Source organism: Pogoniulus pusillus, chromosome 15, assembly GCF_015220805.1.
Source record: "Pogoniulus pusillus isolate bPogPus1 chromosome 15, bPogPus1.pri, whole genome shotgun sequence".
NCBI lineage: Eukaryota > Metazoa > Chordata > Aves > Piciformes > Lybiidae > Pogoniulus > Pogoniulus pusillus.
The window spans coordinates 4,235,427-4,248,740 of NC_087278.1; the positions used below are offsets into that span (position 1 = coordinate 4,235,427).

General features: G+C 43.5%; 1 protein-coding gene across 19 annotated transcripts in view; it reads right to left on the reverse strand.

Moving 5' to 3' along the window:
• ANKS1B (ankyrin repeat and sterile alpha motif domain containing 1B) overlaps positions 1 to 13,314 on the reverse strand; it is a 449,942-nt gene that overhangs the window by 214,925 nt on the left and 221,703 nt on the right. For all 19 annotated transcript variants that reach the window (XM_064154982.1, XM_064154981.1, XM_064154990.1 and 16 more), the window contains one exon: positions 7,977 to 8,075. In XM_064154982.1, coding sequence (XP_064011052.1) covers positions 7,977 to 8,075 — 99 coding nt within the window. The remainder of the gene's footprint in view (positions 1 to 7,976; positions 8,076 to 13,314) is intronic.

Consider the following 13,314-nt stretch of genomic DNA (forward strand, 5'->3'; position numbering starts at 1 on the left):
AGCAAATCCAGAATGATCCTGCCCCAAGAGCAAATCCAGAATGTCACCAACAGTTCAGTTTCCTACCTAAGAACACCACTATTGCAACAGGGACTCTTTCCATGTTTGGTTTTTTTGCTGTGGGAATCTGTCTTCTAAATTTAAAGGAAAATAGAATCATAGAATCAACCAGGTTGGAAGAGACCTCCAAGCTCATCCAGTCCAACCTAGCACCCAGCCCTGTCCAGTCAACTAGACCATGGCACAATCAACTAGACCATGGCACTAAGTTCCTCATCCAGTCTTGTCTTGAACACCTCCAGGGATGGGAACTCCACCACCTCCCTGGGCAGCCCATTCCAACTTTCCCCACCCCTCTGGAAAAAAAAATAGATCCATGTCCAGAAGACTGAGAAGGCCTCCTAGCTCCTCAGCAGATATAATGTCTGGGACAAGGGAAGAACAGATCTCATTCAGTGTTACTAAGGATGATGTTCAAGACATTTCCATTGCATATAATTTAAACTTAAGAAGACTTAAATCTGGAATTCATGGACTAAGTGGCCTTTGATCTCACGAGCTTCTGTCAGTATGATTTCTAAAAGCAGCCCTCTGCTTCAGTGCACAGAGACAGAGCTTTACAGACATGCCTTCAAAAACTGGATATTAACACAGACTGACATCTCCAAAGTCAAACTTTCATGCTTTGCTAGATCCTGAGTAGCTCTGCCTGTTTTACCCCACATAACAAGCTACCACTGCACCTTTAGCTTCTTATCTCCCTTAAGGGTTGAACTAGTGGTGATCTTTTTGGCACAACAGCACTGTGTTTTGGTGCCACAGATTTAAAACTCTCTGCTCAGCATTAGTATGCTGTGCAAAATAGTCTGGGAATGCATTATCCAGCTTTCTCTTTGGAGGAAGGCCAGATCAGCACCATCTTATAACAAATGCATTTCAACCCCTAATAGGAACATAAAGATCTAAACCAAGTGATTGTCAACCTTACCAAGTCCCTCACTGGGAGAAAACACACACATGCACATGGACCAAATGGTGGGTGGAGATATATCTTTGTATTGGCTGCCAACTGCCCTTAACTCTTCATGACTCATATCCTTTCCTTCCTTGAGATCTTTTCTGTTACAATTACCTCACTTTCTGCTGTCTTGCTCAGAGCTCTGCTGAATTTCTTTATACTTCTGTAACATTTGTATTATCACCTGCCTTTTACAAATGCTAGTTTTGATGATATTCAAAATCCCACCAATCTAGTCAGCTCTGCAGAAGATCTCATACAGTGCTAACTAGAGCCCCAAGGAGATGGATGCTGTTCCATCAGCCTGGGTTGTGAGAAAGTTGAAGGCTTCCTGAGAGCAGGAGTCTGCTGACCTCATGACTGCTGTGAGGATTCCAGAGGTGTCTACCTTTGCTTCTGTGCAGTGACTGGTGAGCCAGCTGCAGAAGCAGACAGGGACAGATGAGGAGAAGGCAGGGACAATCCTGAGGAAGAGGCACTGTTTCCATGGGTAGGCACTCTCATCCTTGCAGACCTTTTATAGGTGTTTGAGTTTCAAAAGGGGAAAATAATTTCCAGTGGCATTAGTAGGAACAACAGCAGGGCAGAAATCACTTCCTTTGACTCTTGTTTTGCACCTTCATTTCCAGCAGATCAGGACCAATGAAAGGGTCATAAACTTCAGGATATCTTCTTGAAGCATCTCCTAATTTGGACACTGTCTTTATGAATGGAAGTGGGAATTATCTACCTTTCAACTGTGCTAAATAAGAGAGACTCAAACACTAGGGTTCAAATCAGCTTTCTAAGCTCTGGGACATCTAAGCCAATAGCCATATAGCAACAGCAAACATAGGATGTGCTCTTTCTCTGCTACACATACAGCACAGTTAATGTGCACACACAAAGTAGTCCTGTTTTCCTAAATGCCAGACCTACTGTGCTCACACAAAGTGTTAGATATGCAGTAATAGATCCAGCACTTTTGGAAGCACAGCTTTACTGCTCACATAAGACGATTCACAGGGAGCATGCTCTCATAGCCTTCTGATATCCTACCCCTCATTTGGTTCTGCAAAGCTCCCAGAAAGAGCCTGGCTGGCTGCACACCACCGCTACAAGCTTCCCAGACCTGCTTTGTGCTGAAACCTCTCTGTGCAGGAAGGAACATGCTGTATACTTTAAGAACATCTCTGAAGCCAGGAGAAAGCTGCTTTCAGCTAACATCTTTCTTCCATCTGTCAAATGAGAGAATGTGTTCTCATTATAGGCTGGGAGAAGCAGCCATAGACACCGAGCATCCCACACAAAAGCAATCCTTTTCCTTATCTAAGTTCTCAGATAAGATAGGATAATTCTTCTTTTCAGAAACATTGGAGCTTTTGAGGAGCCCATTGTCCTTGGGTTATTTGTCCTTTGTACATCGATTCAGGATGCCAGAACAACTTGATGAGGCTCTTCACGTTTTGTATGTCACTTAAGTGTGGATAAAATCTTATGTCATGGTTGTTTCTATGAACCAATTAAGCACATCCTGCACACACTTCTTTTCTCAGTATTAATCTTTTTTTTTTCTTGAGTTCTTTTACTTGTACCTTCAGAATCTTTTGAGACATTGTCTCTAGCTCTCAATGTGCCTGTATAAAAGCCTCTCTCCAAACACACACAAATCTTAGCTGCAGTCTCAAAGGCTGCTTACAAATTTTGCTCTAAGTCTGATGTCAAGTATAAAATATTTCCATTTCAAGAACTAACTTTACAAATGGTGTTTCTACTGGAGTGTCTTCGCCTTACCTAATAATAAGCATTCATAAAGTGCTCAGGTTAATACTAATGTGAAACTGGAATAACTTGAATTACATTAGTGTGAGAAGAGAATTTGGGCTACTAGCTCCAATCTAAGAAAAATACAGGGTATTCTGAACAGGAAAAATCTAACTGAACGACATCAGCTCTGCCTGCCTCTTACAAACATACTACTTTTGCCCCCTTATTTTTTAACATTGCATAAATCCCAATTGACCTGCCAAATTGACCCCAAAACTCATGCAGAGAATCATAGAATCAACCAAGTTGGAAGAGACCTCCAAGCTCATCCAGTCCAACCTAGCACCCAGCCCTAGCCAATCAACTAGACCATGGCACTAAGTGCCTCATCCAGTCTTTTCTTGAAGACCCCCAGGGATGGTGCCTCCACCACCTCTCTGGGCAGCCCATTCCAATGCCAATCACTCTCTCTGCCAACAACTTCCTCCTAACATCTAGCCTATACTTCCCCCAGCACAAATCACTGCAGAGTTATGAAGCAGGTACATTTTATTACAGCTCTGGATCACTCCATCAATCCTGCACACCCCACGCTGGCACAAGCCACAGTTTATGTTACAAGTGCATGCATATTCATAATAAGAGGTAGGGTTATGGCAACTATTTCTTGGAGTGCATTAACAGAGGTATTTTTTTCCATTCTCCACCCCAATTCCAACCCAACAAGGTGGTCTGGAATGGTTATCTACAATGAACACCCCATACAGTCTTCCTCATAGGGTCTTTTTCACCTCTGGTCAGCAGACCCTTCTTTATTGCTGATTTCAGGGTATCTCTGCTTCTCCTGTATCTCTTTCCTGCTTTCCTTAGTCACTGCAAGCCTGGGCCTTCACAAGATTGCATATCACAGATCTCCAACAAGTAACTGCAGACACTTCTGCTGTAGCTGTTCATCAAATCATAGAATCAAACAGGTTGGAAGAGACCTCCAAGATCATCCAGGCCAACCTAGCACCCAGCCCTGGCCCATCAACTAGACCGCGGCACTAAGTGCCTCAGCCAGGCTTTGTTTCAACACCTCCAGGGACGGTGACTCCACCACCTCCCTGGGCAGCCCATTCCAATGCCAACCACTCTCTGGCAACAACTTCTTCCTGATATCCAGCCTAGACTTTCCCTGGCACAACTTGAGACTGTGTCCTCTTGTTCTGTTGCTGGTTGCCTGGGAGAAGGTTTGCACATTATCAACTGATTACTATAAACAAACATCTCTACAAGGTTTGGTATTTTATGGTTTGCCACAGACACCCTCAACCTTGCACCTGGTCTGTAAGAGCCTTTTACCAGCATTCCTTGATTTTCATTGTATCACAATAATGATTAATTAATCTATGCATGGATATGTATGTAGGGTGGCTTTTCTTCTATTTAAACCTGCTTCAAGCTCTAGAAAGTGGTTCCTAAGCAGGCTGCTGGTGTTTGAAATGTAGAAATTTATCACTCTTTATGAAGCCAGCAATTATGAGTAAAAAAAAGAGCCTTTCTTTTCAGCCACTAAATGCCTGTTGCATTTTCAGGCTGCAGAGATGAATAAAATGAAAACTTTTGTTGCTTTTCCTTATTTTAAATGAATATTTTAAAACCTTGACAATAGATTTGTTGCTTGATTTTCATGAAGATTCTTCAGTGCTGCCCAATGACATGGCTCTGAGGAAGTGTTCTTCCATAGATGTTTTTGAAAACACTTAACTAGGACCTCCAAATATGAGTAAAAAATATCAGACGACAGGAAACATTAATAGCCAAGCTATAAATAGCATCATCACCAATGCCATTAAGTACTAAAACACAAGTAGTCATCCAGAGCAGGGCCATGGGGATGATCAGAGGGCTGGAGTACCTCTGCTACGAGGAGAGACTGAAAGAGTTGGGGCTGTTCAGTCTGGAGATGAGGAGGCTCCCAGGTGACCTTCTTGTGGCCTTTCAGTATCTGAAGGGGACCAACGAAAAAGCTGGGGAGGGACTTCTCAGGATATCAGGCACTGACAGGACTAGAGGCAATGGAGTGAAGCTGGAGGTGGGGAGATTCAGACTGGACATGAGGAGGAAGTTGTTCATCATGCGAGTAGTGAGAGGCTGGAATGGGTTGCCCAGGGAGGTAGTTGAGGCCCCATCCCTGGAGGTGTTTAAGGTCAGGCTGGATGAGGCTGTGGCCAGTCTGATCTAAGGTAGGGTGTCCCTGGGCATGTCAGGGGGGTTGGTACTAGATGATCCTTGTGGTCCCTTCCAATCCTGACTGATTCTATGAGTTTCAAATTAAATGAGGACCAGAAAAGAGATACACATTCAAAACAAACAAAGCAACAGAATTTTTATCTAATGAGATTCAGATGAGTGAGACTCCAATTACAGTTTGAGATCTTAAAATATTTAGATGGGATGCACTATTTTGAATGCTTGATGACAAAGCTGAGCTAATCAACAAACAAAGAGAGGTACAGAAGCTTTCCATGGTTCCTTGCAGGATGCAAAAACTTTTTAAGTCTTCAGGAAAGTGTTGTGAAGGGTGGGCTACAGGAGGTAAAACTGACCATGAGCCCAGTTTTGGGGCCCTGAAATTATTTTGAGAGCTGTGTCTTCAATAGAGTGTGGCTTTGAATTGGAAATGATGTGTTTTTACTCTGTAAGTTGTCTTGCATTGCTGAGTCACTTAAGTGAAGAAATGTGATGCAGCTTCAGCTTTCAACCACCTTTTTTTGGCTGGATGTTTGTTTTTTTTTTCTGGTGTAACAATCCTGCACCACAGAATCACAGAATGCCAGAGGCTGGAAGGGACCTGGAAAGCTCATCCAGTCCAACTCCGCTGCCAGAGCAGCATCACCTGGAGCAGATCACACAGGAACACATCCAGGTGGGTTCTGAGTTTCTCCAGAGAGGGAGATCCACAACCCACCCTGGGCAGCTTGTTCCAGGGTTCTGTCACTCTCAGAGGGAAAAAAAATCCTCCTCATGTTTAAATGAAACTTCCTATGCCTCAGCTTCCACCCATTGCCTCTTGTCCTAGCATTGGGCACCACCCAGCAGAGCCTGGCTCCAGCCTCCTGGCACTCACCCTGCACATATTGATAACCATGATAAGGTCACCTCCCAGTCTCCTCCAAGTTAAAGAGCCCCAGCTCCCTCAGTAAAGACACGTTAAAAACGTAGTCCTTAGAACTCCTTTTTTTTCTAGCTCAGCATGAAAGCTGCTAAAGACTACCACACTCTTTTCCAGCCCATGCTTCAAGCCATTCTGTGTTATTTAATTATCTTTGGTTCACAAGATGTTGATTCTTCCAATTAACTGTATAACCATTTTGTTCAATTAGTTTCAAGAGGATCTCTAGATGTTGATTCTGTTCTCCTTTCTCACATTAAGCACATTTTAAGAAGACCTCAGTTGAAGTTTTCTGACAGAATCTGGTTTCAGTATTAATATACTCTCCAAAAGCAAACCTTTTTAACAGTGTTTTCATAAACAGCAGTTACTGAGTGCAGATAGAACTAACATTATAACATATTAAGAACTCATTCATTCATTCTGACAAAATTAAAGAAGACCACAAGAAAACTGATGACTCTAAGTGTGTGTGTGGGAAAATTCATCAGCTAAAAGTAGGGTATGAGATGATGAAATTGTTTGAATGATAGCAATGTTAAGAAAAATCATAAACTCATAGTTAAACCTTCAGTTCCTATTGTAATTGTTCAACTGCTACTTTTACATACCCTACACTTGTCTCATTTATCTCACTTGTCTGTTATGATATGGGGAACATTATTGTCTTTAATGATCTCTGGTGTTCCAGTACACAGATACTTGTAATATATATGGATTGACTGACACATCCAGATAGAGAAATTGTTCTCAGCTTCTCTGCACAATAAACCCTTGGTTTCTTTTACAAAGGAAATGTATTGATTTTTAATAGGCATCAAAAAGCCTCTTCAAGCAATGTCAGCCTCACACTCTTAGGCTGAGAGGTCCTCCAATAACTTTCCTCATTCTCCAGTATCACACTGCAAGCACACTAATCTCTGTTTAGCTCAATTATTCTACACATGCTGCTCCCAGAACACACCATGAATTTTACACTAGGTTTTATTCCTGCCTTGATATCTTTCACTACGTATCTGCATCACGTGTGGCAGCCTTCTGAGCCTTACTGGTGTCTACTTCTCCTCATTCATTCTCCTTCTACATTTTTCCAAAATCAAACAGTTTGCTTTCATGCTATGCCCACTATCTCTCTTCTTTGGAGAGACAGTAGAAACCTCCACTGATATATTCAGGTATGAAAAATAAAAGAACAATCCCTTTATAACACTGATTTAAAAATCGATGGTTTAAATCAGCCAGCACCAAAAATGATTGGGACAACAGCCACAAGTAGATGGCAACAACCAGTAACAGAATGAGGGGACACAGGATCAAGTTGTGTCAAGGGAGCTCTAGGCTGGATGTTAGGAGGAAGTTGTTGGCAGAGAGAGTGATTGGCATTGGAATGGGCTGCCCAGGGAGGTGGTGGAGTCACCGTCCCTGGAGGTGTTGAAACAAAGCCTGGATGGGGCACTCAGTGCCATGGTTTAGTTGACTGGATAAGGCTGGGTGCCAGGTTGGCCTGGCTGATCTTGGAGGTCTCTTCCAACCTGGTTGATTCTATGATTATAAGTTATTTTGTCCACAGCTGAGAAGTAAAATTAAGGTACAGAGAAGCAAATCAAATATGAAGTGTGGAGGATGCAGTCTCTGCATCTTTCATGAACAACAGGTATAAGGAAAACAATGTTTTATCCAAGGCTTCTACAAACACTTGTATAAGGGGCAAACTATTTCCAACTGCTATGTAAAGACAAATATCTGTGATTCATTACCAGCCTTGTTGACACATGTGTAATGGCAGCCTATAAACACACTGAAAGGCCAAAAGCAATCAAAATAAATTGTGAACTGCCATCACTTCGTGTTACAGATTGAACTCTCTTTTGCTTTGTCAATTACACCTGCACAGAGTGAGTCCAGCGCAATGACATTATTTTATGCTACATTTGCATAAGCAACCCCAACCCCAAACCCCTACAAAATCACCACAGATTTATGTTTCACTCTACTCCACAAAAATGGAAGTTGTGGGTGTTAGTTCTTTCGCCTGGATAATAATAGAAACTATACCTTTGGGAGAAGCTGGATTGCTTGGAGTATCCTCTGCCTGTGTCCAGAGTTAAGGATTCCTATTTCCAGGAGATCCTGGTCCTCCATTACGTTGCTTCCCTAAAAATGGGGAAAAAAAAAGAGATGTAGTTAAAAAATGGGGAAATAGCAGATGCCTTCAACAGCCTGCAACGTGCCCTTCCACTGTGCCTAAAAGAGAATATTTTGCTTAACTTTGAGTAGCTGACAAGAATCATAAATTACTCATGAGTGAATTCCATGTCACCGTAGCAAAACATGGGGGAAGGTGCTTGAACTCATGGACAACTCCTACATTGCTGGCAGCGCTGCCACTGGAGAAACTGTAACTCCCTCAAGCCAAATACCAGATGTGAATATTCTTTCCTTTGACTGGAACCAAGGACAGGACTACAGAAATGTTCAGAAACAATTTTTCAGTTCCTCTGCTACCTCACTCAGTTACACACCATGCTCATTTTTCGCCAGACTGGAAAATTATTCACGCAGAATAAGATGAGCAGTGTGGATAAAAGTAAAAGTACTTAGTTTCTTCTTAGTAAAATGGTGAAGTGGGGTCAACAAATCCCATACTGTCCCCACTCCCTTCAATTTTACTATACCAGTGCAATCCTGTCACTGCTCTGATCTCCTTGCTTGAAGGCAGGTCAAATAATTTCTAACATTCAAAGAGCTGAAAAAGACCATCTGTCAAACAACACACAAAATAATTGCCCACAGAAGTCCATAAAATAAGCCTCTACAATGCAAGCCTCCCTTCTTAGGATCTGACAGCAGAAGAAGAGAACCTATAGCTATACAAACAGGCTAATATGGCTCCTAAGTTCAAAGTCCCTGACATGACCCAGACAGGAGGTTCAACATTTGAAGGTTAAGGTATTTCATTAGCTGGCATTGACTATTTGGAATCACAGAAGCTACAGCAAGAGCTCAAAAAGAGAATTGCAGTCAGGGATCAAATCAAGATGGTTCAAAGGAGGCTGTCAGTCTTTACAAAACCACTGAGTAGTTGGGGTGGAAGGGATCTTTCAAGATCATCTAGTTACACCCCACCTAATGACACAAGAACATATCCAGGTGGGTTTTGAATGCCTCCAGAGATGGAGAGTCCAAAGCCTCTCTGGGCAGTCTGTTCCAGTGCTCTGCCACTCTCAAAGTGGAGAATTTCTCCCTTATGTTTCTGTGAAACTTCCTACATTCCAGCCCGCGTCCATTGCCCCTTGTCCTGTCACTGGACACCACTGAAAAGAGTCTGGCTCCATCCTGCTGACACTCACTTGTTAGACATTTACAAGCTTTAATGACTTTACCTCATTTCAGAAAAAACTCACACCCTTTAAACATTTATTTTACTTCCAAAAAGCTTCTGACCCACTGCATTTGCAAACATGACCTGCAAAAAGCAGATGACCTGTCTTGAACTCTGACTCCTCTCACAGTCTCATGACACTAATTTGCTGGAAGGAAGAACTCTCATCATTCATACAGATTTAACATCATCATGAAGTCAGATTTATGTTGGCAAATCCACAAGAACTTCATCTCCACCTTTCCTTTGGGTTTGCTGCTTCTGACTCAGTAGAGCTCTTAAGCAGCAGCAAACTGAAAAGCTGAGAAGCAAACAACAGAACATGCTTAAATAATTTGCTGAATCAGGGCTTAATAATGGATATGATTTCTTTCTGATTATCAAATCTGTCCCACAGCCACATAAACTTCTTTCCAAAAGCACACTGGAATATGCTGTTCTTCACCCTGCTCAGCTGCTGAATCTTCACTCTTTTCAGATGGCCTGATTAGTTTACAGATGCACACTTGAGGACTCTCAAGTGCAGCTCTGCAGAGTGTCCTGCACAATCTTGGGGATGTCTTTTTAGGGCAATCATGGAAACTTTGCAGAGCCATTACATCCAAAATTATATTTCACAGGAAGTGATTTAAGACTATAAGTCTGCAAATCATGTCTGGGAAGAATTTGCACCCAGCATTCAGCACAGGGGCAGACAGAGGCTTGCTCTGAAGGGAGAAGCTGTGCAGCCGTGCTGGTTTAAGTAGATCGCAGGTGTAGGGCTGCATGCAGCACAGCCTGTGCAAACAGTGATAGTGGAGAGGTAGGCTTAATAACCTCTTCAGCTCCATACTAAACACATGTGAAAATATAACTTCCCTTTTCTCCCTTTCTCCTTTAGATAACCTAAAGCAGCCTGTAAGCTCACAGGAAAAATTAGAGGGTAGGGGGGCAAACCTTCCATTTTGGGCTAGGTACAGCTGCTGAAAATAGCTGGCACAAATGGATTTAAGGAAGCTGAGCCAAGTGAGGATCCAGTCTTAGAATCATAGAATCAACCAGCATGGAAGAGACCTCCAAGATCAGCCAGCCCAACCTAGCACCCAGCCCTAGACAATCAACCAGACCATGGCACTAAGTGCCCCATCCAGGCTTTGCTTTAACACCTCCAGGGACAGTGACTCCACCACCTCCCTGGGCAACCCATTCCAATGCCAATCACTCTCTCTGCCAACAACTTCCTCCTAACATCCAGCCTAGACCTCCTCTGGCACAATCTGAGACTGTGTCCCCTTGTTCTGTTGCTGCTTGCCTGGCAGAAGAGACCAACCCCACCTGGCTACAGCCTCCCTTCAGTTAGTTGTAGACAGCAATGAGCTCAGCCCTGAGCCTCCTCTTCTGCAGGCTGCACAACCCCAGCTCCCTCAGCCTCTCCTCATAGGGTTTGTGTTCCAGGCCTTCCCCCAGCTTTATTGCCCTTCTCTGGACAATCCAAAGCAAAGGCTATAGATTTTGGGTCAGTTTAACAAATACAGCTCTTTTGCTTACAGCTATTGCTTTCACTTCACTGCATTGTTTGTCTGAGCTCACCTTGCATTGCTGCATGATGTTTGTGAACAACCATGGTGTGCTCATCACTGAGCTACTACACACTGTTTACTGGTATCAGCAACCTTGGCATCCAGCTTCAAACACTGCAGTGTTTAAAATCCAATTCAGCTAACAGGCACAGAGAAGATCCTATCTGTGCACATAGCTGCTGCACAGCAGAGAAAGCATTCTCTGAGTAATTGTTAGCTATTGCCTTTTTCTTTATGCATTAATTCATTGTTTTGTTTCTTTACAGTTGGTATTACATAGTCTTAAAAATGATATCAAAGTTACAAAATCAAACATTTAAAAATCAGGAAAGTCTGGAATTCATGTTGCCTTCTTGTCCTCATTCTAAGAACTTGATGACCTGGACTTCCAATGCACTCAGCTTTTGCTGAGTGTTTCCATCAATGTCAACAGTAGCAGGCACTCGTCTCTCCTCTAACACAGACTTCATTGTCTCCTGCCACGGAGCTAAACCAGCACTTCACCTTTCCACAGGAGCAAGCCAGGAAAGTTTAGATAGACACCACAAACCACTACTGCTTAACATAAACTGATAGTAGTAGAAAGCTGCTGTCTGCTTTGCAGACATGTCTACAAAGAGATGGAAACAGTCCCTCTGATGTCTGCTCCTCTACTCCCCTTAATCCCAGCTCCTCATACCTTTTTTACCTAATTTATCTTCTTGCACTCTTTCACTCTTCTTCCATAGGTTCATATGTGGAGAGTGGTGCTGTTGATATGCTAGAGGGAAAGGATGTCTCCCAAAAAGATCTGGACAAGCTGGAGAGATCAGCCCAGGTGAAATTCATGAGGTTCAACAAGATCAAGTGCAGAGTCCTGCACCTGGGTCAGAACAATCCTCATTAGCAATGCAGACTGGGGGACAGGTGATAGAAAACAGGTCTGCAGAAAAAGACTTGGGAGTTCTGGTGGTTGAGAAGCTGGGCATGAGCCAGCAACATGCACTTGCAGCCCACAAGGGCAATGGCTGCATCAAAAGAAGTGTGGCCAGCAGATTGAGAGAGGGGATTCTGCCACTCAACTCTACTCTGGTGAGACCTCATCTGGAGTAGTGCATCCATCTCTGGAGCCCTCAACACAAGAAGGACATGAACCTGATGGAGCAGGTCCAGAGGAAGGCCATGAAAATGACTGGGAGGCTGGAACACCTCTCTTATAAGGACAGGCTGAGGGAGCTGAGGTTATTTAGCTGGGAGAAGAGAACGCTCCAGGGAGACCTTACAGCAGCCTTCCACTGCCTGAAGGTGGCTTACAAGAAGGCTGGAGAGAGCCTGTCTACAAAGGCCTCCAGTGACAGGATGAGTGGCAATGGTTTGAAATCAGAGAAGGTTCACATTGGCTGGTAGGAACAAGTTCTGCACCATGAGAGTGCTGAGACACTGGAACAGATTGCTCAGGAAGATAGTTGAGGCCACATCCCTGAGGATACTCAAGGTCAGGTTTGACAAGGCTCTGAGCAACATGACCTAGTGGAGGACGTCCTTGCTGTCTGGGGAAGGGTTGGACAGGATACCTTTGGAGGTACCTTCTAACTCAAAAAGTCTATAAGAAGACTTAGTTGGAAGGAAGCCATACTTCTCAGAAATAAAGCAATCAGAATAAGAGGAGGCTCAGAGATGATCTCATTGCTGTCTGCAACTAGCTGAAGGGAGGCTGTAGCCAGGTGGGGTTGGTCTCTTCTGCCAGGCAAGTAGAAACAGAACAAGGGGACACAGTCTCAAGTTATGCTGGGGCTGGATATTAGGAGGAAGTTCTTCACAGAGAGAGTGATTGGCATTGGAATGGGCTGCCCAGGGAGGTGGTGGAGTCGCTGTCCCTGGAGGTGTTGAATCCAAGCCTGGATGAGGCACTTAGTGCCATGGTCTGGTTTGCTGGATAGGGCTGGGTGCTAGGTTGGCCTGGATGATCTTGGAGGTCTCTTCCAACCTGATTGATTCTATGAAAATTGCCTACGTTAGGACAGGTTCAGATCTCATTCACTTCAGCTCACACTGCTGCAATTCCTGTCTTGTTAATGCATGTTTTACTTATGAATTAGAGAGATCCTGTTTCTGAAGTATCAATTAGGCAAGAGTGTAGCTGACACCCCACCCCCCTAGAACTTGCAGTTCTGCACAAGTTTCAGGAATATCTTTTTTCCTGCAAGCACATTCAGGAAGCAAACCTCCTGAGTAAGGAGGCAGTAGTTTCACAGAACAGTTGGGCTCAGGAAGGAAGGAAAAACTACTAAAGATGTGGGAGACTGAAGGCATATGAAAAACACCACAATTGAAGACATCCAGAAATTCTGCCAGTATCTGAGCAAACTGCACAATGGTAGCTATGAGATAAAGATTTTACTGGCATTTATTTGGGTTGTTCCAGACAATATCGCCTCTGGTACTCTGCATCTCAACTTCACAGAATCATAGA